The following is a 27,000-nucleotide window of genomic DNA, read 5'->3' on the forward strand; positions in this document are numbered from 1 at the left end:
TATTCCATCTCAAATCGACTGAAATATAGAGAAAATTGACCTTGCAATTTTTAAATACAATGAAACTTTTTCTGTCCGTAGACAACTGTGATATAATGCTTTGTGCAAAGTTTGAGGCATCAGAACTTAATAGTGTTTAAATTAATAATAGGCCTATTTAAATTTATCGTATTTTCATAAAATTAGCAACTTTAAAGTGTTGTGGCTCGGAAACCCTTTCACCCAATGATCAAAATAATGATTTATTTTGATGCTGAAAAGTTGAAGTTTATATTGACATATAAACACTTTTTCTTACTTTTTATGGAAATGGAGAAATTTAGATTTTTCTTCATTAAGACGTCTTTGGCCACGAAAAAATATTTTTAAAATATATGGTTAGATTCCGCATTGAAAGTACAAATAAACACATATTCTTTACTGGTGGTACGTTGATAAGAAAGTACTGAAAATATCAAATAAAGAAAATAAATAGTATGCGCGTGAACTAACCAGCTGACTGTGAGACGGGAGCTTAGCCGAGACAAGCAAGACCAGGAGACAAACACGTGATGTGTCGTCTAGCAGTCATGGCAGGGCTAGCTTTATCACAAGTTTTCATAATAATTTATTTAATACCCTCAAAACTTATTGCGGAGCCACTAAGCAAACAATACCGAATCCCTCTCAATAATGCAAGGTTTTTTCTCAATATTTTTTTTACATTTTTACAAATGGCCAAAAATCCTAAAAGCAAGTAAAATCAGATTATCTGTCTCTCTGTATACAATAAAAATAAGGATTACTCCTTAACATAACCTACCAAATGTCAGCTTCAAAATGAGCTCTCGTTCAATGTTCTGCAGTAAATGGTTCCAGAGTTCTGAGCGCTGAAAGTGGCTTGTTTTTATAAAATACGCTAAATTTGTCGCTCAATAATACGAAAACCGTTTGACTTTCGATAGTATATTTTTGAAAATGCACTCCCCTCCGCACCTTGTATAAATAGGAAAAAAATTAGAGTATAAAAAATGCGAGGTTTTTTACTGATCGATTTCATATGGAATAGCCCATACACTACTGTAATGCAAAAAAAAAAAAAGTGATCCAGATACCACAGAAGGCCAGATAATTGGGACTATACTGTATAAGAATGTCGTTAATGTAAAAAAACTGATAAACTGTGAAGTGAATGTTCGACTAATATATGTTTATGCAAATACTGACATTGTATCCAACTGATGAATTCCAATTATCTCATTACATACCGGTATTTCTACTTTTCTTTCACAATCTATCAGCTATAGTTGGTCAAACGTGAAACCAACAGTACAGTATGTGTTAAAGGACAGATTACAGTGCAAAGTCAGAAACTTTCTTATGGGGCAGCAATGAAGAATTTGTGACACAGTGATAGGGAAAAATGGAATGACCCAAAAAAATTCTATCATAACAAAATTTTTCCCCACCAAAAAATCAACATAAACCTGCGAACATTTGAACCTGGGTCTCCAACTTAGAAAGCTGATATTCTAACCACCAACTATCTTCAAATATTCTAAATAACGATAAAAAAGATCTCTGGTCCAAAGATTTTGTTGTTCGTTAGGGTCAGAAATGGATTCGTATAACAAGTTGCGAGCTGGTCCCAAAATGAACATTTCTTTAAAAAAAAGTAGCCGTGCTCTGCCACCATAATAAAAGACTAACCTCCTCTGGAATTTTACATTTTTAAGCTTACATCCTCTCTCTCCCACTTCAAGCACTGGTACTTGCTGAAGTACTGTACATGACTATATACATTGTACACAACACATGAGTGAAGTCTTTGTAGTTTTGACGCTACTAGTGAACTGAAAACTCATATCAAGGAATTAAGAGGAAGCTGGAAAAAGATACGATACATCCATAGTCCACAAACCTCTACCTCTAATATATCCTCTTTTGTGTCTTCATTAAAATATTTTCTAGCTTCAGCAAATGACTGCACATCCTCGCGACGCTAACGTTTAATTCTTCCTCTATAGTTCGGTAGTCATGTGGGAGGTGAGGGCTTGTACTCGCTTAGCATTACAACTTTTGCATAAGACATGGTCATCCAGAGGATAGCATCCACGTCCCTCTGCTTCTGATGATAATACCAGACCACAATCCTGCAAACAACATATTTCAGTTAGAAGTAAACAAGGACTTAAATTGCTAGGTATGCATAGTGGCAAGGAAGGGCTGAGAATAGAAATTAAAACACTCTTGGGCTATTTAATTACATTATATTTATATATAGTCAACTCTGGATATAGTGAACTTAAATCATTGGTCCCGACCCGCATACATTGAAAAGTACATTAATATTTCCGGCCGCAAAAGGGCATCTGTCGGATACAGGGGGGAGAGCCATTAATCCTTCTCATTGAAGGCTTTAAGGAACCAACCTGGACAAATACCCAATGTCCCATCCCTACCTTCCCATGGTGCAGCTGTTAGTAAGCATAATTTTACAAGCTGAACTAAAGGGAGGGGCTACTCATCAATTAGCACTGGTCAGCTTGATGAGTTAATGACTGAATTTGGTATAATTTTCCTCTATCCAATACCTAATTCCCTCTTTACCCTTTCCTATCCAGTCCTCTGACTGAACTCTTACTTTCTTTGACCCCGACGGCATTAGAGCATTCGAGGCCTAGGGGTTCATTTCACTTTCCTTCCTACTCTTTCTACTTTTCTGTTCCTAGTGCTGACCTGCTATGGCACTAAAATCGTCCTCCAGTGGCTTAAGGAGGGAATGCTGGTGATCAACAAGATCTCCCAGCTAGGTCCAATGGACCCGTCGACCAACAGCACGTGTGGTCCTCCAGACATTCTGGGAATGAAGTAGCCACCAAAACATTAAAATATGGTGTTCACTTAAATCGGCTACAACTTGCCATTTTCATCTCAAAATCTGTGCTTCAGTGGCTGACCATGATAATATCTTTGAAAAATATTGGAGTGCAAGAGGTCAAATGACTTTATTGTCAAATGCCTGGCATTAGAAAACAACAACAAAACATTAATATTTCCGTTTATAGTGAACCCTCGCTTTGGTTATAGTGAACCTTGTATCCTGACAAATTCTTATTTAAAGTCAGACCTTCTTGTATAAAATTGAAAGATTGTGTTGAGAACAACATTCTAAGTTTCTTACTCCTTTGTCAAAGAACATAGGTAGGATTAGTGATTCCTAGACAATGAGCTGTACTGTAAATCCAGGCAACACGTGACGACCTTGCCTCACTCCACTGTCGAAGGGTTGCCATTTTGTTCTCAGGCACTCTACTCTACTGTTATTTTTACTCCCCAACCGTGAAAGGGTTGCCTTTTGTTCTCAGAAACATTTCCATTATGACGGATAGCATCGAAACAATGGAAAATGAAATTGCCTTCTTTTATTAAAAGGGAACGGACATTATGTTCAGAACATAAATGAAGGTAAGATTTCAATGGCTTTCAAACTCCATCAACCCTCTCCCAGTTTTCATTAAGTAACCCGGGAAATTCCAAGGCTGAGTATGCAGTCACACCATAACAGCATTTGTCATTTCTACCTGATCGTCTGTTCCTAGTGTTCCAACAGTGAATGTACTGTATAAAAATGTCGAAGCGTAAAGTGTTTTCTTTGGGAGATAAGGCGAATATTATAAGCGACAATGAACGTGGTCTTTCACAAGCGGACGTGGGTCGATAGCATAGTTTAAGTAAATTATCTGCGAGTATACAGTATCCAGTGTAATTCATTCCACAAAAATGAAATATTTTATTTTCTTGTTCACAATATCATTCATTTCTGTCATTTAAGGTTAGGGGAGAGACACTTCGGGTATAGTGAACGAAATACCGGTGTGCAAGTCCACAGAGATTCACTATATCCGGAATTGACTGTATTCTTAATACGCATTAAATTTACTAGTAGCAAACACACATTAACAATAAATTTTCGCGAACATATATTTAACGAAAATACTGCACTTAAACACAGAACTTACTTCACACTTGTAGCACGCAATATGAAAACTGCGATCCAAGGCTACAACTCTCACAGTTTCCTCTTGTCCAGCCTCTGGCATGATAGGAAGCTTGCATACACAACAGCGAGGTGCGAATTTCCTACCAATATAAGAACAGAGACGTAAGTGCAATTATGAATTTTGCAATAAAAAACGACATCTCTGACACAAGAAAAAAACTTAATATCTTAGAACTCTAACACAAATACGCACCTGTGGAAATCCTCTATGCAATGAATTTGGTTTGTTGCATCCACTGTGAATGGAATGCCATCCAAGCTCTTCCCACAGACAATACACGAGAAGCACTGGGGATGGTACGGCTTTCCAGTGGCTCGAAGAATTCTATCCAGAATTGGCTTCATACAAACTGAGCACTTCTCCAATGTGTTCTGAAAATCAAAACAAAATTCCTAACATTGTAAATATGTAATTCCTACACAAGTGGAACACACTTAAATAATTTTCTATTGGCTATGAAATCTGTAATAATTAAATGCAACTGAAAAACCTTGCAAATGTTTCTCAATTATGTTGACAGTATATGTAGGGACCAGCAAAATATGAGTTTATTTTTTTCTGAAAAGGGATTTTTTTTAACAAAAAATGTTCTTCTTCTGCCACAAGGATAGGTTATATGCCTGTGGGTATCCTTTTATATCAGTTATTTTAGCCTTTAAATCATATATAGAGCATCAATTATCTGAAACAATTGGGGACGGGGGGATGTTTGGATAATTGATTTTTCGGATAACTGATCATTTACGAAAACAAATTCTGCTGGTGATATAGGAGCAGTATGAAACAAAGAAACACGGATATTAAACACAAAACTGTACATAGAGTACATATTTTGTATCACACGTCTTATAAAATAACACAGAAAATTGACTAGCCTAGTTTTACAAGTTGTTCAAAACGGCCATTAAAGTAGGCCTACAGTTTAGGAAAAATGTCCAAGCTTTTCTTTTCTTTTTTTGCTTCGGAGCTGAAACTAATTTTTTTGCAGCTAAATCTCGCAAATAGTGCTAGCGAAACTTCTACATGGAGTGCGTGCAAATTCAAATTTTCCGACTGGAACACTTTCAGTTAACCGATGTTTTGGTTGATCGGTATTTGGATAATCGATGCTCTACTGTACTTAGATCTTCTCGAATAGGGATTTCCTGAACTAGCACCAACAGATAGCTCTAGTGTACTTTGAGGGATGCGCATTGCATGTGCTTTTGTTTTCCAGTATATAAACATCGAGGATTTACAGAATGTATTAGTATATTAAATGCCAAATTTTTGTAGTGTTCCTATATGTAAAAACCAGGGAAAGCTTTTTGCCTTAAATCAGGTCCCGAAAGATTCTGAATATATGCTTTCAACCTTAAAAAAAAATGTACCTAACTAATTAAATTGTATCAAAAAGAAATACTTCAAAAAAGGAATTGCTGGCTACAGTTTAATTTTGGAAGAGGGCAAAGAAAAATTGTAATAAAAACATATGCAAACTCGACAGCAAGCTATGTTAGCTTAGATTATATTCAGTAGTTGTAGGAGTCTCCGAAGTTTATGCCTGCATTTTACAATGGGACGTTACTAAGCATACAGTAAACTCTCGATTAACTTGGATGTTTATTATCCAGGCCAATCCGTGGTGAAAAAAAATATATATGCCTATAAATAATATAGTCTATGTATAAAATAATAAAGTAGGGGAACCTTGACTCCAAAAATCCATTTCGTAAATAATGACCTTAATGTAAACCAATTATTAAAACCACACTTTAACTTCAAAAATCCATTTTGTAAATGTAGACTAATTATTAAAACCATGTTTCAACTTCAAATATTCAAAATCATCCTACATAGTATTCAAACCTGCATGTCCTTAACCTACAAAATGAAAAGAATAATCGTGATACTTGCGATCATATTACATCATCCTATTAAAAATTGCATTTGATCTTTCTGCAACTAGAGAAAAAAATACGAGGAATTCAAGCCCAATAGTCCATTCCCTATAAATAAAAAAAAAACACATTGTCGGCTCCTGCATATTCGTTTTTGGCGTATGGTACTTACAATGCTAATGATCAAAGAGGCAATTTTCACCTTCAACAAAGTTCCTATTTTTTTATTCGTACACCTCGTTCATTCTCAAAGTTCTCTCGCCATTTCAATCTTTCGAACATCTTCACCAAGTACGAAAAAAAAAAGCCCTGCACGAATAATCGAGAATTTGCTGTATAATAATTCTCATATCTGTCACTGTCAGAGAATTAATCTGGGAAAAAATACTCTGCCCCATTGAATAATAAAAAAATTAGCTATAATTTGTGTTTTATTTACAAGACATTAATCCTACATAATGATGTACTCCAAAACTAAATAAAATATCAATTTGTTTTAAGAAACGCTTCATAATCTTCACATGCTGTTGTAGAAGCATCCGGGACTATCTACAATAGCAAAATAGGAAACACTATCTTGGATAATTTAGTAGGCCAATGGAGGTCATGATGAATGGTTCCAGCCAATCAGAAAAAGACCATCCAATATCTCATCTCTCATGTAGAGAGATGTAGAACATTGTTCTACCCGTGATTTGCAAAGGGAAGAGTCCTGTGGCTCATTCATTGACGATTCAAAAGAATAGTTGGAATCACAGACTGGGAACAATCATGAACAAATCATTGGAATCAATTTGTAATGTATTGTGGCAACCATGCTGGAATGTTCTAGCTGCCTTGGGAATCGAACACGCGTCCAGCAGAAGGAGGGCGAGATCGGCGGTCGCTGAGCGCAGCAAAGGAAGTTGCACACGCATCTAGGCAAGGGCAGGTGCGGTGTGGCGTGAAGCAAAGGGGGGAAGCTGGAAGTTTCGAAAAGCTACGTGAGCCGATTGTTGTAACGAAACATCCGAAAATCAAAGGCTCGCAAAGTGTTACTTAGCAATAAATAGAGAAGCAATGTGCCCAGGAGTTTAGTTCAGTTTAGAACAGTTCAGCCAGTCGGTTTGTGAAGCAGCCGTGAGCGAGTGAGGAAACCAGCCTTCGAGACCGGAGTTCGACTCGAGGAGGACCACAACTGTGGGAGCGTCCAGGTGAGTGCGGCGTATCCGGAGCCTTTGGTTCGACGTGCAGTGGACCGCAGTTGGGGGACCTGAGTTCGAAGTTCAGTGGACTGTCTCTGGAAGTCTTGGGTTCGATATACTGTGAACTTGAGTGAATGAGCTAGAAGAACTAGCCAAGGCAAACGAACTGTGAACTGAGAACTGACAGTTTTGTTTTGTAAATAGTGCTTTGTGAACATTTGTTGAGATTAGGAGTACATTGTTGTTCTCAATAATCCAAGTGAATTGTCATTGTCGTCTGTGGAGTGCAATAACGAATACTGTGCTGCTGTGTGGAGTGAAATACCCATTGTTGATGGGAGTGTTTAAAATTCAGAAATAGAAAGCCATTATTCTTGACAATAAAAGTAAAATTATTGTGTTGAATTAAAAGTCACAGTATGATTGAATCATTGGAATTGACTTCTGAAAAAGAATCGTGTTGCCCAACTCTACACCACATAGACGGAGGCATGAGGCCAGACAATGCTATAGTATAATGAGATCCAGTGTTTGAGGTGATGTAGTATCAAGCTTATTTCAAATAATATTCGCACCCCAGTTTTTCTTCGCTAAATTTCGAAAAATATATGCGCCGAATATTTGCATATATACGGTAATATCCTAAAGTTGATATAGACCTACCAAATAGTCCTCTTCACAATATGGCTTTCCTTCTAATGCATAGAATGGTTTTCCCTGCAGTTGTATGGCACAATGTTGACAGGTGAAACAAGATATGTGGTACACCTGGTCCATTGCTGTGCAGCCTGAACCTTCACCCACAACTCTTTCACCACATGCAGTACACACCCCTGAAATATTAAGAGTACATTTATATATATATAAAAAAAACTCCTCTGCTTTGACACCAATAGATCAGAGTAGCTACACCTGAGTTTTTATCCTGTCTATACAGAGTGATTAAAGAAGTGTCACCCCAGTTTATGGAGACGATTCCTCAAATTATTTGGAACAAAAAAATGTAAAAAATTAATGGAATCACATGATTACAGAGTTACAACACATTTCCGAAATGCACTAAGCATGTTTGTTGCCATAACTATGTGCATGTTGTTGATGTAGTCGCATCAGGGGGTGGATGAAAGACATCGTGTATCAGGGTAAGGTACAAACACGCGAAAAGTTGCTTCAACGCATTCTGGATGCCACAGCGACAATAAGAAACAAACATGTGAATCTGTGAAACGCTACACGTGCAGTTCATACCCATGTGGACAGTTGCCTTGAGATCCAGGGAGACATTTTCGAAAATGTGATTTAAATCCACTCTAAATGAAAGAGACTGATACATAAACAATCAATTGTTTATATTTTAATTATTTTTTTGCATTTTTTTTAGTGAAATTCTGAAATAAAAGTTTTTTTCTGCCGTTTTCTCAAATTATCATAACTCCTTAATTATGAATGTGATCCCATTAATTTATTTACACTTTTTGTACCAAATAATCTCAGGAATAATCTCCATAAACCAAGCAAGAATTTCGTGAATCACCCTGTATAAGGACCTTCTTTACAGGCAATTACAATTAAATTTAATCTACATATAATACAGAGTATTTCATATAGAAACAAACGAAACGAAAAAAACATTTTAATAGGCCAGAAATAATGACACAAATTAATCTATAACGAAATGTCAACTGCATGTACATTCTGTTGAGTAATTCCACATGCATTCCAATATACTAAACGACAGCTGTGGCACAACAGTAATACATTATAACAAGAATTGTAGGAATATAATTTATTGTGTACATTTATTAGGATACTCGCTCTTTCTTTGTAACACAATGACAATTTAGACAAAATGTGAAGTGTAGAAAGTCCAGTCAAAAGTCCAAAATACATGATTTCTCTTAGAAACGGGAAAAAGGGTCCCTCTTCAGAAGAATATTAGTTAGGTTAGCTTAATGTGTGTGCATTTATCAGGTTACTAGCTCTTTCTCTGTAACACAATGGAAATTCATACAAAATATGAAGTGTAACAAGTCCAAGCAAAAGTAAATACAGTAGAATTCCCTCTTAACCGGCACAAAAGGAACCAGGCTTGTTCCAGATACGAGATTTTGCCGGATAATTGAATAAAAACCTGTATACACAAAAAAAGTTGGTATTTCATGATGCTAAATGTTCAAACTGCAGCCAAGTGAAGCTTTTTCTCTATCACTTGCTCATAAATGAATAAACATAAAAACTGTGTGGATTTTCCTTATTAAAATACATCATACAACACAAATAATACACTAATTCTAGGTTCGAATATTCACTGAAAATTAAAGTTCATGCGAACTTCTTAATGTGGCAACACTGACAGGTCGAATTAAATTAAGTAAACATAAAAGCTGTGTGGATTTTCTTTATTAAAACACATCACACAACACAAATAACACACTAATTCTAGGTTCGAATATTCACTGAAAATTAAAGTTCATGCGAACTCCCTGATGTGGCAACACTGACAGCCGAAACATAATTAAATAAATATTAAAGCTGTGTGGATTTTCTTTATTAAAACACATAAATAATACACTAATTTTAGGTTCGAAAATAAACATAAAAACTGTGTGGATTTTCCTTATTAAAATACATCACACAATTCGTATGAAAAGTTTGTGTGAACTTCCTAATGTGACAAAACTGATGGCCCAGACTATGGCAATGTGGCAGATTTAAACTTTTTTTTTTCCCAGCCAAAAGTACCGTTTTTTTGGTATTGCCGGTTATTTGGGTGCCAGTTACGAGAGATTTTACTGTACATTACTTGGCTTGAAAACTGGAAATTTTACAAAAAGAATTTAGTCTAACAGACCTCACATATTGTGAGATGGAGTGGTGCTTGCTATCTCGACAACATAACATGTCACTTGACATGTTTCTTGCAGACAGAAATCACTTCCAACGTACAAAAGTCAAGTCAGTATTAGCTACAAACAGCCCACATTTATTTTTCTGTCTCTCTTATTTTCTTTATGTAACACTCCATGTAAAATAATAAAGTACAGTGTTTTGTAAGTTTCCTGTACATTTTTCAGGTGGATTCCTGTCTTGAGATACATTAAAATTGGGTGTGAAAATATTTTGAACAATTATTGCGATTTTTAGCACTCCTTTGATGACACTGTAACTTCTCACAAAGTTGTGTCAAGTTTAAAAAACATTGACCTACACCAAACAAAAATAATTATTTGTCATGCCGTCTACCTACCATATATATCAGAATCTGCAGATCCATCCATTGACTGAACAAGGAGATCTGTCAGAGCATCAACTTCTGCTTCCTTCACGCCACTTGAAGACTGATTTCCAGATGATTTGTTCTGTGATCCACTAACATACGGCGCGTAGAGGGAGTAGTTGGAGCGTGAAGACATCTGGCTGGGTGGCCTTGGATTGATGGGTTCATAGATAGACTCGTACGTTGAACTCTATCATGAAAAAAAAAAACATATTACAGAATCATTCATACACAGTATAATGATAACAAAAATTAAATAATAAATAAAAATAATAATCCTGTTATCCTACATGCACTGCTGGAGTGAAACAGTTACTCATTCAAGACATTGATTTATTTACTAAACTATATTTAGAGATTCAATAAATATCTGAGCACTAAATATCTTTAAAGTGTTTTTAGTGTAATTTGATTTGTAAGAGAGAGTGTAATGCTTTCTTATTTGTTTTAATGCAATATTCAGTCATTCACAGTGTTCTACCCAAAGGCAAGTCTTTCACTGCAAAAACCCAGCATTCTCCATCTTTCCTATGTTCTGCCTTCCTCTTTGTCTTCGCATATGATCCATATAAAGTATCAATGTCGTCTGCAATATGTGTTTTATTTTCAAATCCCTTTCCCTGTTACTTATGCCAGTACGTACATGGTTCTGAAACATTAGATGTTTCTGTATCCATGATGCAATATAAGAAAATCGCATCACAGTATCCATACAGTACTCATTTCACTTGCATGTCTCTGAATTCTGAGCTATACAGGGTAAACTGTAAGTAATGTCATTATTTCAAGGTTGTTTCAAACAAAAAAGTTTAACATAATTTTGCTTGTTTTCACTTTCTTTTCGAGTTAAAAACTGTTTTATATGTAAGATTTTATAGTGTGTTTTGGGAAAGTCATTGAATGAATTCCCAATATGCTCAGTCAATTTAAGAAAGCAATGTATTATGATGATAAATGATTGAAAAAAATTACGTTTTGGCCTTTAAATGTGCAGAAATTTGAACCGAACAAATATAAGTTTTTTAAATTCCTTTTCAGAATGAAAAGTTACCGTTGTTAAGTGACATTAGAATAGTGTGCTAGAATTAATTGCCATTGCTAAGCAAGTAATGTTAGATGTTAAAGTTTATGTAACACTTCATTCGCTTGACACTCGAGCATAAATGTTTCATGTTAAAAGATATGACAAAGCTCATCTTGGTCACAATTACGTAACAATTCAAAATATTACAAATACCCCAAGTTTTTTTTTTTTTTTTTGCTCCATAATTTTTAATATTTATTTTAAGAGTTGAGTTGAGATGATGAGGAGTTGTGAGATGAAGTTGAGTTAAGTTGGTTAAAATGTATGGAGAAATTCGGCCATTATGTCAAATATTAATGAAATTTGAATTTCGTACTGCTTTTTAACAGCATACGAAATACTAAATACACTTGAAAAGACTGTGAGAACACCACAACTGAAAAACTGGAACTCAAAGACATGCAAAAGATGATGTACCAGTACTAATGTTATTGCTGCAATACCACATACAGACTTTAGTAACCTATCAAATCAAGATGCAAAACATTTCACATTCACTAACTTGGAAGAAGTGAGATATAAAACAATGTGATAAATTTGTGCGTACCTGTGAAGATGGCCCGTATGTGCCATATTCTGGCTGGTAGTTTGGCTGGTATGTAGCCCTTCGAAGTTCAGAATAACTCGAACTGACAGGTGATGGTGGTGGAGGAAGGTCATCTGGAGGAGGTGGGAAGTTGGGGGCTGGACACTGGTTACTATAATCAGCAGGTTCTGGTGGGGGAGGTGGCAAATCTTCCAGAGCACCTGTAACAGAAAATCGAGGGAAAAATTGAAGGATACTCATTTATTTAAATTGGTTATTAAACGATACTGAATCAATTATTTATTTTATTTATTTATATTAATATAATAATAATAATAATAATAATAATAATAAGTATTATTATTATTATTATTATTATTATTATTATTATTGATATTCCTGATGGGTGCACCACGTTTTGCTTAAGGTACATAATTTTATTATTAGATTTCAAGTTAAAAATAAAGACATGATTAGTTTATGCTAGACTAGACGGCATTTCAGAAGGCAGTCAGTTGCTATATTCACTGTGGCATTTCTAGTATGTGACGAGCAGAATGCTGCCAGCCATCTTGATGCTGGCTGCAACATTGCCAACATGCAAAAAACGACTGCAGAAACATGTGGTGTGGGATTGAGAACCATGCAAAGAATATTATTAGTGAATGAAAGAGGGTTTGTTTGGTGTCATGCTTATGGTAATCAACAGCTAAGGTAATTATTGTCTTTTGATAATTTAAATTCTCTTCTGTATTGCACATGCTCGTGAAGTACAATGTGGCAATGTTGTACACTGCCTTGCTCTCTCTATGTGTCTCTGTCGACGCAAACGCTAGCAGACTACCGCCTTCCGAATTTCCGTCGACTCTAGTACACTATTTATAAAGCAGAAGATCCTTATGACTGTGTAGACCAGCCACTATTACAGTGGTTCCCAATTTTTTTCTTCAAGAACTACATAATTAGTCTGTTTTGTAGTTTTTTGACATGAGGCAGAGCATAGAAATGAGCATGTAATATTCAAATAATTGAGAAAAAAAATTGTTTCTATTCTGGGTTAATTAATATTATTTGAAGAAATAAAAATGAATGTCACAGTGCTATTAAGAGTGATGTCTAGGGTCAGGAAGTTCATGCATTTGCTGGTATTTTTCCATTAGCTGTAATTAATTGCTGATTAATTATCTTCACGAATCATCAACATTTAAGGTTATCAAACCAAATTTTATGTTGCATATACTGTATTTGCATATTTTAGCCTTTTTTTTATAAATGCATAATATTTAATGATTTTTATACAGTGAAACCTGTTCAAATTGGAACCTGAATAATCCAGAATCCTGTCTATTTCGGAACAGTTTATTGATCCCGGCGAAATTCGTATGTATTATGTGTAATTTATCCTGAATAAAACGGAAACTGTCCAACGCGGAAAGGGAAACTGCTTGCTACTGTTCAAAACGGAAATAATATTTTGGGCACACTGCTTTAATGTAAACTATATTCCGAAACAGTGTGTAATTTCAAAGAATATACGAAGTATGTAGGTCACTAAGATAACAAGTTTTCTTTGCAAAATTTTATAGAGTATGAGGGTGTGTTGGCCTGTCACTCATCAATTTTATTACTCTTTTGACTAGGGAGATGAGTCCCTTCGAAGATTTTCATTGCTTCACACCCGTATACTGTCGTAGCTAGACAGAACGCAAGTGTAGTGATTTCCTGGTAAAATAAGTTGCATAAAATGTGGCATTAACATTAAGTGATGAAGTAAAAGTTATCGAATTAAAGGAAAATTAGAAACGAAGTATATGTGAAATAATGTTGAAGTTCAGTTACGGAAAACGCAGGTGTGACTCTTTAAAAAATAAAGATCATAATGAGTGACTTGCGGCCATATTGGTGACATGAAAGGAACCAGAAAGCAGCTTTATGTGGAAATAAATGAACAGTTTTGGGAGTGGATTCTTCATGACCTTTCAAAGAACATGTCAATTTCTGGATCTATTCTGCAAAGCAAGCCACAGAACTGGAAAAGAAATTAGATAAACCAGAAGTCAAGGCTTGTAATGGATGGCTCCTAATCCAATTAATTAATAATGTGCAGTGATATACAATACAGTTTTATAGTATAATGTTAGATATTAAATTGAATGAGATTAGTAAACTTTAGTAGTGTATAATGACTAATGACTTGGTTACGATAACATTTATACACAAAACGAGATTTTAATCAAGATGATTCACCAACGGAATAAGCGACAGAAAGCTGATTTAATGTGAGTAGTGTTAAACGGAATATTTTGTATCCTTGCAGTTTTGCAGTGTGCCATTTTGTTTTTCATACGAATGATAAAATAATCCATTTAATTCATAATTTAATAATACGGAAACCTGTCCACAACGGAAAACAAATTAGGACCATATCACTTCCGTCTTGAACAGATTTTACTGTATTATTGTGGCATGTTTTCGTGTTTAAGTGGATTAAAGCTAATTTTATGTTGCATAAAAATGCATAGTTTGGATTTTTAAAATAAAGGCATCATAATCTGAAATCTCAATCCAGAGTCTAGTTCTTCAGATCTTTAGCACCTGATGTTCCACTTCCCCTTCAACTAGTGTTAACACGATGAGGAACATGGCTTTAATAGTTGTTAAATATGCACAATATCTAAAGTCAATCCTTGGACCCCAGACATGCTGTCTCTATTGACACTGCTCGGAACATACTAACAATGCATTGGAAGCTACTCTTGCTTTTATGCCAGCTCACTTTTGTGGGTTACCTAAAGCAATAACGTCCTTGGAAAGGATAGTGGGCATATTTTTAAATGTGTCGTTGCAAGTGTTTGAAGAGACAATATCCAGCTTAAATTCCGTCCCTGGTATATTTCTAGTTGAGACATCATATGACGGTATCATTCGCAAGTTTCTACGTCAGTTTCATGATGCTGCAATGCCTTCGAGCTAATACATAACCAAGCTATTCAGAAAATGGCAAGACACAGGGTCTGTTTTAAATAAAAAGAGAGAATCACAAAAGAGAGTATTAACAGAAGAGAAGCTTGTAGATATTCAAGCAAGAATTGAAACCAGCCCGAGGAAATCTTCATGTTGATTGGTGCAGGAGTGTGGTATTTCACAAAGATCAGCATTATGGGAACTGAAAATGCTACATTTTCTTTCTTACAAAGTGTCAGTGGTTCATCAGTTAACACAACGGGATCCAGCTGCCTGCATAAATTTCTGTCAGTGGATGCTGCAACCTGTCCATGATCGTATTGTCAATCCTTCTCTTTTAATTATAACAGACGAAGCTTATTTCCGTGTAAGCGGGTATGTGAATTCTCAGAATTCACTCACAATCCTCATATAGTGCATGAAACTCCGCTTCATGATCAGAAAGTTGGTTTTTGGTGTGGCATTAGTGCACGCAGAATCATTGGTTCTATTTTCTTCTGTAGAATGAAATCAAACAAGTGATATCTGAAATTTCTGAGGTGGAAATACGAGTGTTTCGGAATTTTTTACATGATGAAACGTTCGTATGAAATCGATCAGTAAAAAACGTCGCATTTTTTTATACTCTAATTTTTTCCCTATTTATACAAGGTGCTGAGGAGAGTACATTTGCAAAAATATACTATCGAAAGTCAAACGGTTTTCGTATAGTTGAGCGACAAATTTAGCGTATTTTAGAAAAACAAGCCTCTTTCAGCACTCAGAACTCTGGAACCATTTACTGTAGAACATTGAACGAGAGCTCATTTTGAAGCTGACATTTGGTAGGTTATGATAAGAAGTAATACTTATTTTTATTGTGTACAGAGAGACAGATAATCTGATTTTACTTACTTTTAGGCTTTTTGACCATTTGTAAAAATGTAAAAAAATATTGAGAAAAAACCTTGGATTATTAAGAGGAATTCGGCATTGTTTGCTTAGTGTTATGGCAGTAAGTTTCGAGGGTATTAAATAAATTATTTTCACATGCCTAGACTTGAACGACGTAGTACCGCATGCACTGGCCGAGAGATGATGATAAGCGAGCGTTGGGCGTCATTTTACTCCTGTGTTTATGAAAACTTGTGATAAAACTATCCCAGCTATGCGCTACTAGACGAAACATCACGTGTTTGTCTCCTGGCCTTGCTTGTCTCGGCTAGCTCCCGTCTCACAGTCTGCTGGTTAGTTCACGCGCGTACTATTTATTTTCTTTATTTTATATTTTCAATACTTTCTTATCCACATACCATCAGTAAAAAATGTGTTTATTTGTACTTTCAATGCGGAATCTAACTATATATTTTTAAAATATTTTTTCCTAGGCAAAGGTGTCTTAATGAGGAAAAATCTAAATTTCTCCATTTCCATAAAAAGTAAGAAAATCTGTTTATATAATTTCTCAGTATCAAAATAAACCATGATTTTGATCATTGGGTGAGAGGGTTTCCGTGAATATGTTAGGAGAAAATACACAAACGATTAGGGAAAACACGGAAATTTTACTTGAAGCAAGTAAAGCGATCGGTTTGGAAGTAAATCCCGAAAAGACAAAGTATATGATTATGTCTCGTGACCAGAATATTGTACGGAATGGAAATATAAAAATTGGAGACTTATCCTTCGAAGAGGTGGAAAAATTCAAATATCTTGGAGCAACAGTAACAAATATAAATTACACTCGGGAGGAAATTAAACGCAGAATAAATATGGGAAATGCGTGTTATTATTCGGTTGAGAAGCTTTTATCATCCAGTCTGCTGTCAAAAAATCTGAAAGTTAGAATTTATAAAACAGTTATATTACCGGTTCTTCTGTATGGTTGTGAAACTTGGACTCTCATTCTGAGAGAGGAACATAGGTTAAGGGTGTTTGAGAATAAGGTGCTTAGGAAAATATTTGGGGCTAAGCGGGATGAAGTTACAGGAGAATGGAGAAAGTTACACAACGCAGAACTGCACGCATTGTATTCTTCACCTGACATAATTAGGAACATTAAATCCAGACGTTTGAGATGGGCAGGGCATGTAGCACGTATGGGCGAATCCAGAAATGCATATAGAGTGTTAGTTGGGAGACCGGAGGGAAAAAGACCTTTAGGGAGGCCGAGACGTAGATGGGAGGATAATATTAAAATGGATTTGAGGGAGGTGGGATATGATGATAGAGACTGGATTAATCTTGCACAGGATAGGGACCGATGGCGGGCTTATGTGAGGGCGGCAATGAACCTTCGGGTTCCTTAAAAGCCATTTGTAAGTAAGTAAGTAAGGGTGAAAGGGTTTCAGAGCTACAACAGTTTAAAGTTGCTAATTTTATGAAAATACGACAAATTTAAATATTTTAAATTTAAACACTATGAAGTTCTGATGCCTCAAACTTTGCACAAAGCATTGTATCACAGTTCTCTACGTACAAAAAAAGTTTCATTGTATTTAGAAATTGTAAGGTCAATTTTCTCTATATTTCGGTCGATTTGAGATGGAATAGCTCGAATGCATGCCTGCTTACACTGCTACAGCTTACCAGTGAGTCGAACAATGAATTGCGGGCAATCTATTCCCCGATGGTCACTGCAAAGTGCAGTAACTTTTCGCTAACTCTCTCTGTATAAATAAAACACCCTATATTCTATAACTTCCCTTCCTCATACTTACCAACACTGTTAGCTGCACTGAAGGCACTCACATTACTGTAAGTATTGTTAAGTTCGTTAGCAGCATGGTTCCCAATGTTGCTGTAGATAAGGTGAGGTTCTGTAGTGCTGGTGTTGCTACCAGGAGGCTGGATATTGCTGTAGGTAGCTGTTGATGACATGCTGCTTACAGAATGGTTCACAGCTCCTGCAATAACAAACCATGTTAAATACGAATTACAGACTATAGAATATAAGAAAATATTCTATCAGGGTGTTCCTCATTTTCTGGTGAAAACATGGGACCAATCAGTGACTGGGGCGTGGAAGGATTTTGTGTTATGTTGTTGTCATATGGAGTCTTCTTGTATGGTATGAGAAATAGAATTGCTACATCATTCCTAGTCCAACCATATGTAACAGCAATTAAGTATATTATGATTCTTTATCACAGTAATTCCTTCTCGACCTCTCACGTAAGTTAATCTGGAGAATTACCTTTACCTTTTAATTTATAAAAGGAAGGAAATATTAATAACCGGTTCGACTTTACTAAATGAGTAGTAAAGTGATTTTAGTATGATTTGACAAGTATTAAATTACTGATAGACCTATACAAGTTGCAAGACCCTCGAAATGATTGTATTGTTTATTGTTGTTTAGTCAACTGTGCAAAGACAGGTTTGAACCTCATAAGTGACAACAATAAGGTAACACTTATGAAGCAATTAAGCCAGAAGATAATGAGGTAGGATGGCAGTTCCCTTCTCCCTTCATTGCATACATCGCTGACTAGTAATATATTTCATTAATCAGACTTCAGATGTATACAACCCACTGTACTTCCTCTAACACATATCGTCAAGTGAGATGTACTGCCTGATAATAGATGTACATATCAGCCACAAATCTCAATCAGAGGAATGTTGTATTGTATTTCTGTTGCGTTCTAAAACTCGTGAAATTATTTATTTCAGATGCGGTACACTAACATAGTGCTTTTATAACTAAGGAGCAGATTCCTATGTAATTAAATATTCTTTTTGCGTGTGATAAAACACAATTAACAAAGTTAAAAATTCCGAACATGAAGTTTCAAGTTTAAAACCCGAATTTTATTTCACATAAAAACACATATTTTCACAAAAAAATTATGTAAATACATATTTTCAGGAAATCTATTATAAACATACAAATCTTGGAGTTTTTTTACTTAAATAATTTTTTTACAAGAACTTGTAAATATTTTAAAACTAAATCAATTATATCAGAAGTACGTTATCTTTTTTAAGAATTCTTGGTTGCTTCGTGTTTCTAAGTGCTGTGTGGTGTATCCGTGATCCATTTTCGTAATAGTATCACCTCAAGTTCTGAGAACTGCTAGGCAGCATATCAGTGTTATTATTAGAGAATAAATTAACATAGACAAGGAGGAGAGATCTTGCAACACATAATTAGGAATGTTTATTGTTGCTGAAGATGATTTCATTCAATGCTTTGTTTGTGAAACACAACAGATAAGAGCTCGGGTATGAACATTATTTAATTTAAACAAATCTCTCCCTCTCGCTCATGTCTATCAAGTAAGGCAATATATCTTCTTGTGATTCCCTATTATCGGGCTTCGTCAATCGATATCCTTCAAGATATACTGAAAGATGGTTGTTTAAAAATCAATTTGGCTTTCCTATTAGCAAATCTAAACTTTTTGTGTGACACCATAAAAAAACTCGAAACATCCAAAAACCTGTTGTCTGAAACAGGGAGGTGCGTGCTGTGGAAATTAAACTAGACTCGCTACCAGGTTCAGAAATACAAGTACTAAGGGACAAATTCCAGAATGTGTTTGGGAAAAACAGTGGATATAAAAAAATGTGTAAAGTTGCTCAAGTATTGGAGGATGCGTCTGTATGTGAAATTGACGGTGTAGGTGTTTGTGACATTCCTCTCTTTAAATATGCATGTCTGACGTCCTGTGATGTGGAAAGATTGTTTGCACAGTATAAGTCGTTGTTCAGAGATAATCGGCATGCATTTGTGATGGAGAATTTGGAGATGATCTTTGTTGTTCACTGCAATTCTCAGCCAACTACTAGCACTCAAGTGTGGTTGGTGAGTACCTAGTAATATTTTTTTTTTCAAGCTAAGTAAGGTATTTTGTCATATTTAAAAAATATATATTTTTTTATTTTTAGCAAATATTTTCGTACTTTTTAGCACATAAAAAATAAATATATTTAAATTTTTTAGCACATAAAAATCCGCTCCCTATTTATAACAGTTATAAGAAATTCATACATTTCTGAATGACAGTTTAGAAATTTATGACAACCTGAAACAGGTATAAAAAAACATAGAGTATTTCGGATTCTAAAATCCGGGGCCTATTAATATCACCCATTATTACCACCATTGAAGATAGCCAATGAAAAGCTAAAACCATAACAGACAGAACACGTGCCTACTCAGACCCGGTAAGGAAATAGATGCTCGTCATTCATTCTGTAAGCATATCTATGAAAGAATCATTTCGTAAAACTTAGTTTCTTTCACAATCAAAGAATTCAAATGTTATTACCTGCACTTGGAGCAGGAGGCAAGTTGGTGTACAGCTGCCCCTTGTCAGGTGAAACCTGGCCATTCCCTCCAGAACCACTCTGCAGCAAAGTGCTGTAGGATGGTTCACACTGGTTATTTAACGAGTAACTCTTTGGAACCTGCAGAAAACAGGCAACAGATAGTGATATAAATAATATAAAACATAAGAAAGTATGTAACTTCAATAAAATTCCATTTTACAAACTGGAAGATCTGTCATGAAACTAATCTTGCTATAGGCAAATACACATTATTTTTATGACAATGGAATAGTGGAACAGAGAAAAATTCTCTCCGGCATCGGGATTTGAACCCGGGTTTTCAGCTCTACGTGCTACTCTCTATCCACTAAGCCACACCGGATTCCCATCCCGATGTCGGATCGAATTCTCTCAGTTTAAGCTCCACCTCTTGGGTTCCCTCTAGTGGCCTACCCTCATCCACTGAGTCATAGACATATGACAGTTGGCACAATGTCCATGCATGTGCAGAGGTGCACTCGTTATGAGTGACTAAGTGGCCAGGATCCGACGGAATAAGTGCTGTCTTATATCACAAAGTGATTATTTTTCGCATATCATATATTACGATGTACTGAAGTACATATGATATTTCAGTGCAGAAATTCTGCGTCATCATATGACGATGGAAGAGTGGAACAAAGAAAAATTCTCTCCGGCACCGGGATTTGAACCCGAGTTTTCAGCTCTATGTGCTGACGCTCTATAATCTTTTCGCTGTAAGAAAAATCCTAATGTAAACAATAGCACGTGACTGAAGTGAGGCTTCATTGGCCGCTGTTTGGCGCCATAGATTCTCAGTACATGTTCCCGTCTACTGTTGTACATTCTGTTTCATGTTAAACATTTCCCGTTACTCGTCAAGTAGATCTAACCTCATTACTATGCATTAGTTTCCTTAGGAAACATTTACTTTATAATTATACTGTAATTAAATTATCACATAATTTATTATATACATTTGAAACTATTTGTTTTTCCGCTTTTGAGAAGGTTTCCAATCTTATGACTAATAACCACACACACCGAGGATACAGAAGCCATACTTCAGTACCACGTGCTTATGTAGTGACACCAGCTCTTAGAAGAACAGACTACCGCTTTGTTACTGTTGGTATTAATCCACGTTCATAGTACATAACAAAATATAAAAGTAGTTTTTCTTTTACATAACGTTTTACATATGAGTGAAGTTATATGTTTCATTGTATTTAACAACTAGAATTGAATTTTTTATTTTCAAATAATACAAGATTATGGTTTCCAAACACGAACTATATTTCTCTGCGTCGTGTGAGTGTTTCGACTGGGAGCCAATCACGGGTATGACATCAACGTGCTTGTGTTTACATTAGGATTTTTCTTACAGCGAAAACAGTATAGCCACTAAGCCACACCGGATTCCCATCCCGATGTTGGATTGAATTCTCTCAGTTTAAGTTCCACCTCTTGGGTTCCCTCTAATGGCCTGCCCTCATGCACTGAATCATAGACGTATGACAGTTGGCACAATGTCCACACATGTGCAGAGGTGCACTTGTTGTGAGTGACTAAGTGGCCGGGATCCGATGGAATAAGCCGGAGAGAATTTTTCTCTGTTCCACTCTTCCATCGTCATATGATGACGCAGAATTTCTGCACTGAAATATCATATGTACTTCGGTACATCGTAATACATTATTTTTAGCTTTCAATCTCTCTCTCTCTCTCTCTCTCTCTCTATCTCACCCTCTTAACAGGAACATGTTGCTTTCATAACGAAAATGTTTAGTTTACTAGTAATAATTTAATAATATTCATCTGTGCTGAACTGCAGTTGATCACGAGAGTTCAGAATACAAAAGATCTGTGCAACAATTATTATAGAGTTTAAACACTGAATTAACCGTAATAATTATAATAATAAATCAGATATACTGAAACCTCGTTAGTACAGTCCCGCTTATAATGCTATCCCATTTATTACACTCTTTTTATATGGTCCCTGGACATTTCATAAATAATCCTGCATAATTTTACCCTCTTGTAATGCTTCCAAATCCCGCTTTTAGCACTTTTTTCGAATCGGAAATGAGTAAAAAATTTCCGTACAAAATTGCGAAACTTATGTTTCAAAAGCATAGTGAAGAAATATGTTGCTCTGACTGTACTGAGGGTCACTGCACCAAGAGTGCAAGAAAGAAATTACACCCTCTAACTCAGTGGTCGTCAGCACTCGCTGAAATCGATAAAGTGTAAGGAGTGCAACGAAATATGCTCTGTTGTGCAGAAGGGATAGGGAGACAGCATACCCCCCCCCAGCAGCCACAGATGCACGCTAGTGCAATGTCTTGATCTGCAGGTAAGAGACCCTAGCCCGAGGGTGCACTGTGCTGATGATCGCTGCTCTAACTGAAAAAGCCCTTCGGTCACCACTGTCAGAAGTTGTATTTACTGGTACTATACTTTGCAGAGTTGCCAGACATCCTGGATTTCCCAGGATTGTTCTGGATTTTAGTGGTGTGTCCTGGATTGAGTTTATTTGTCCCGGAATGTAAACAAATTAGGAAAAAAATACAATTTTTTTGCTCATTTCCATAAAATTATTTGTAAACGTCCTTATTCATTTTTTTAACCTATGTTCAACGTCGTCGTTAACGCTGCCTGGAGCTTCCTATTGGGTTGTGTTGAAATAAAAATGATAATGCTATAAGTTAGTATGTATTAGATCAGGTATGCTCATTCTCTGACTCCCGATTACGTTCTGTAATCGCAACCTTCCAATGTAGAGCGTGCTGTTCCTCGTTCGAAACTCGACGGATGACTGCGGAAGGCAGTTCAAGTACTTAGGGCCGTATTCATAAACGAGACTTTGAATGAAGACTTCCCAAAGTCTACTTTAGTAGTAAAGTTTAACTTTGTTGAAAGTCCTATTCATAGAAAATGCTTCTGAGACTTTGACTTTGACAAGTCGAGATTTGACGATCTTGTTCTAATGTTGGCAATCAAAATCACTGCCTTGTAAACGAATTAAATTAATAGACAGTTGAAATTGCCACAATCAAAGCTATCTTTTGAGTCACAAATCAATGAAACAATTTAACATCAGTATATGTTAAGCGATTGTTAACCGTTCTTGCAGCTTTACGTAAGAATAATAATTATTCGAGGGCTTAGTGTGAAACTAACGTTAAGTACAAAAATTGACATTTTTAGATCTTTACACCAATCGATAATAATTTATTCTTCTATTTGGTCACAAAAATCGTAACTCAGTTCGAACAGTCTTGTATATAACACAATTTGTAACTACAAAACATGATGATAGAGTTCATATGAAATAGTATTGCCTGTTAAGAATTTTGTTGTGAATAAAACATCGATTGTAGTTATATTAGTTTCACAATAAGCCCTCAAATTATTTCACTGTAAAATAATTTTATTCTGAAGATATAGAAGATAAGAAGATGACACCAATGACAGACTATGAAAGAGACATATTATCCTGCTGTCAGTTGGCATAGTTAATCCCTGCATGTCTGCAGAAACTACTTAAAAATTATCTGAAATCAATATGCAGAAAACAGTATTATCACAATCTACTATATACAGTCGCGAAGTTCATTATGTAGTAAAAATGCAAACATGGGTAGTTGCCCACCACTAGGATCGCTACTATCGCCTCATCATCGCAGATCTCTCTCCTAGCAGGCGACAAAATATGTTACACTTTCGTTGTCGTGTTCTTTTGGAAAAATTAACACCTTCCTTCCATTATTGAAATATTAAATGCATAAAGTTAATTTATTATTTTAATGAAGTATATTAAATTCCACCATAAACTCGAAGATACCTGCAAGAAATAGGTTAATATTATTTTTGTTTGTGCAAAACGAACTGAAATTTACTATAATCGCTTCACTCATTCAAGATTATAGCGATAATTAACTATGAAACCATTAAATATTAATTTGCATTTCCCTTTACAGTAATAATAATGGAAATATGAATTAATGGAGTAACTTACGTGTACCGGTACTTTTAGTGTAGGCTTACGTAGTTAACAAAGTGGGATGAGGTTAAGCAATAATAATCACACCAGAATTGGAAATAAAACGTGATCAATAAATTTTATTGCAACAGACTTTTTCTACGTCTCTAGTAAAGTAACAAATAAAAATAACAACAAAATTAACAGCTATAATTAAAAACATATCCTTTGAAAAAAAAAAAGTAGGCCTAAGCAATAATAATCCCACCAGAATTGAAAATAAAACGTGATCAATAAATTTCATTAAAACAAACTTAATTTTTCTACGTCTTTAGTAAAATAATATTATTCCAATTATTGTATTTTAACCATTAACATTTTCATTACAACCAATAACGAACATTTCACAAGCATCAATGTGAAATACGCAACGAGCTAGCACTCGATCGAAATACGACACAGTCCAAAGTCGACAGTGGACAGTCTATTGTTTCTAGTTGCTAACAGCTTGGAGCGCTTTATCACGAGATTTGCAAAAAATCACCTCAAGCTTCGCGACTGTATATAGTAGACTGCGGTATTATGACGACCGCAGGATTATAAATTAACTGCATATCCAACTGTAAAACCTATCCTTTATAGAATTAAATAGTCAAAATCAGTATTAAGTTATCAATCCTTATCTATAGCGTAAAATCGCGATGAAATAAATTGTATTATTATTTGATTATTCATAAATTTAAGTTGAAACATGACGAGGATATTTCATAGCCCTATTGTCTGTTTATCAAATCTGTACCTTGATTTGAATTTATAATCTATAATAATACGCTAAGGAAAATGAGAAGCTTTAATAATCCCCTAGATGTCCTCAATATTCTCGGAAAATTGATCAATTTTCGAAATATCAGTCATTTTCCTTATCTCCACGAACATAAGTCAAAGTCAAAGTCTAGATTTTCGGTGACTTCGAACTAAAGTCACGATTGAAGTTTACTTCCGTCAAAGTGTCGACTGTGAATAGGAAAATGGTGACTTTGTATTTTCCAAAGTCAACTTTGGTTCAAAGTCTCATCTATGAATACGACCCTTAGGAATCTTTCATTATATCATAATTATTTCATGCAAGAAATTTACCGTGAAACCTAATTATATTAAGATTTTATGTACAAATTTTGTAACGCCTCCTCTGGGTCCAAACAATAAACCGTACGGTATATTTTCCTATTATGTAAAGGAATGTTATATTTTGAGCTTAGGTAGCTAAAGTGAGACAGTCTCCGTAAATCTCTCTTTTCTTTTGATCTACTTCTTCCGTTTATGTTATTGTTTTCTCAAAACAATTTATGTAAAGCATTAAAGTCTATGACTTTATCATTACACAAGCTTTACAGAAGAAAACGGATGCAGGTCAGTAGAATGAAAACTTCAATAGGCCTAAATGTGAATTTATTTATGAATCTCATTTTTAAGAGATCAGAATTACACACTTCATTCAGGAAGAAAGATTCAATGCCGATGAATAATACAGGGAAGTTTCACAACCACTGACAATGTACCTTCTAGACTTATCGCAATGATGAAACAGTCGCTATGAGTCATCCCTCATCTCAAAGGTACGCTAATGATTCTACGTCTTGTCCGTAATCCAAGAATGATGGACGCGGATTATCACAAACAATGAATAAGAAAACAATAAACAAAATGAATACAACCTATATTATTATTATTATTATTATTTTCTGACAACATCCATCTTGGATTTCTTTTATGATAATTGTTTGACATGCAGAGAAATCATGCTAAGAAAGAAACGTCAAATTTAAGTCAACTACCGCATAAAGTTATTCCCACTTAATTTTCTTACGAATTGCACATAAACAAGAAATTAACTTAAACATTTTATAACAGATACTTAAAAGAATAGATACGACTCCCAAATTTATTTAAAGGCATTGTAGGTATTTAACGTTAAGATTATCCGGGAGTAAAAGTATGAAAAACTATAATGGAATACAACTTTGGGGCATATGAATAGATAAATAATCATGTGGAGGCAGTGACTAAATCATTTTTAATGAAATCGAACAACAAAATCACCACGCCACAAAATATGACTAACTTACTTACTGTATACCCAGATATTAACCCCAATTATTGAAATACACAGTTAGGTTCACCCACAGTTATAATGAACATTTTGTTCGCTCTAATTGTCATAAAAATATATGATACAAGTGTTAATAACATCACTTAAAAACGAACAAAGGTAGTATCTATTTCAGGCATCTTACTTGTGGTTGGGGTTTTTTGGGTTTAGGTGGTACAGCTGGCCCAACTTTACGATTGCCTTGCAGGTCACCATGGTTGAGTTGTAAATTTGCTAGTTGCTGCTCCAAATGACTTGTCATTATTGTATTTTATATTATACTTCACCTGTAAGAGTAATAAAACCAAATAACAGTCAGTCGCCATTCTCATCCTAACAGAAAAACCACACGTTAAACAGATGGACAGGGAATTCCAGGAACAGTGCAATGTCCTTATTAACATAAATTTATTAGGCAATAATTTCCAATACAATTTCTAAGATTAAAAAACAACCTTATGTTAAGATTCATTAATATTTAAATTGTACTTACTGCAAAGCAACACTATGACTGTGAAATCTCCCACAATGAATGTAATACCGCACCCACTTCTTACGTCTCTCTGCTAATTACACAACACCTGTTTCCTTTAAACATGATCGCCAACTTAATACGACAGAACATTCT

General features: G+C 35.3%; 1 protein-coding gene across 1 annotated transcript; it reads right to left on the reverse strand.

Moving 5' to 3' along the window:
* Positions 1-1,061: 1,061 nt before the first annotated feature.
* On the reverse strand, positions 1,062-27,000 carry Zyx (lipoma-preferred partner zyxin). Its single transcript, XM_069846949.1, has 10 exons — positions 26,866-27,000; positions 26,518-26,659; positions 20,214-20,352; positions 17,658-17,843; positions 12,016-12,215; positions 10,355-10,574; positions 7,771-7,940; positions 4,236-4,414; positions 4,002-4,122; positions 1,062-2,132 (listed from the first exon to the last, which is right to left on the reverse strand). Exons 2-10 carry the CDS (start codon positions 26,632-26,634, stop codon positions 2,001-2,003), a joined length of 1,464 nt encoding a protein of 487 aa, XP_069703050.1. The 5' UTR covers positions 26,635-26,659; positions 26,866-27,000; the 3' UTR covers positions 1,062-2,000.

This window comes from Periplaneta americana, chromosome 15 (assembly GCF_040183065.1).
Source record: "Periplaneta americana isolate PAMFEO1 chromosome 15, P.americana_PAMFEO1_priV1, whole genome shotgun sequence".
NCBI classification, from domain to species: domain Eukaryota; kingdom Metazoa; phylum Arthropoda; class Insecta; order Blattodea; family Blattidae; genus Periplaneta; species Periplaneta americana.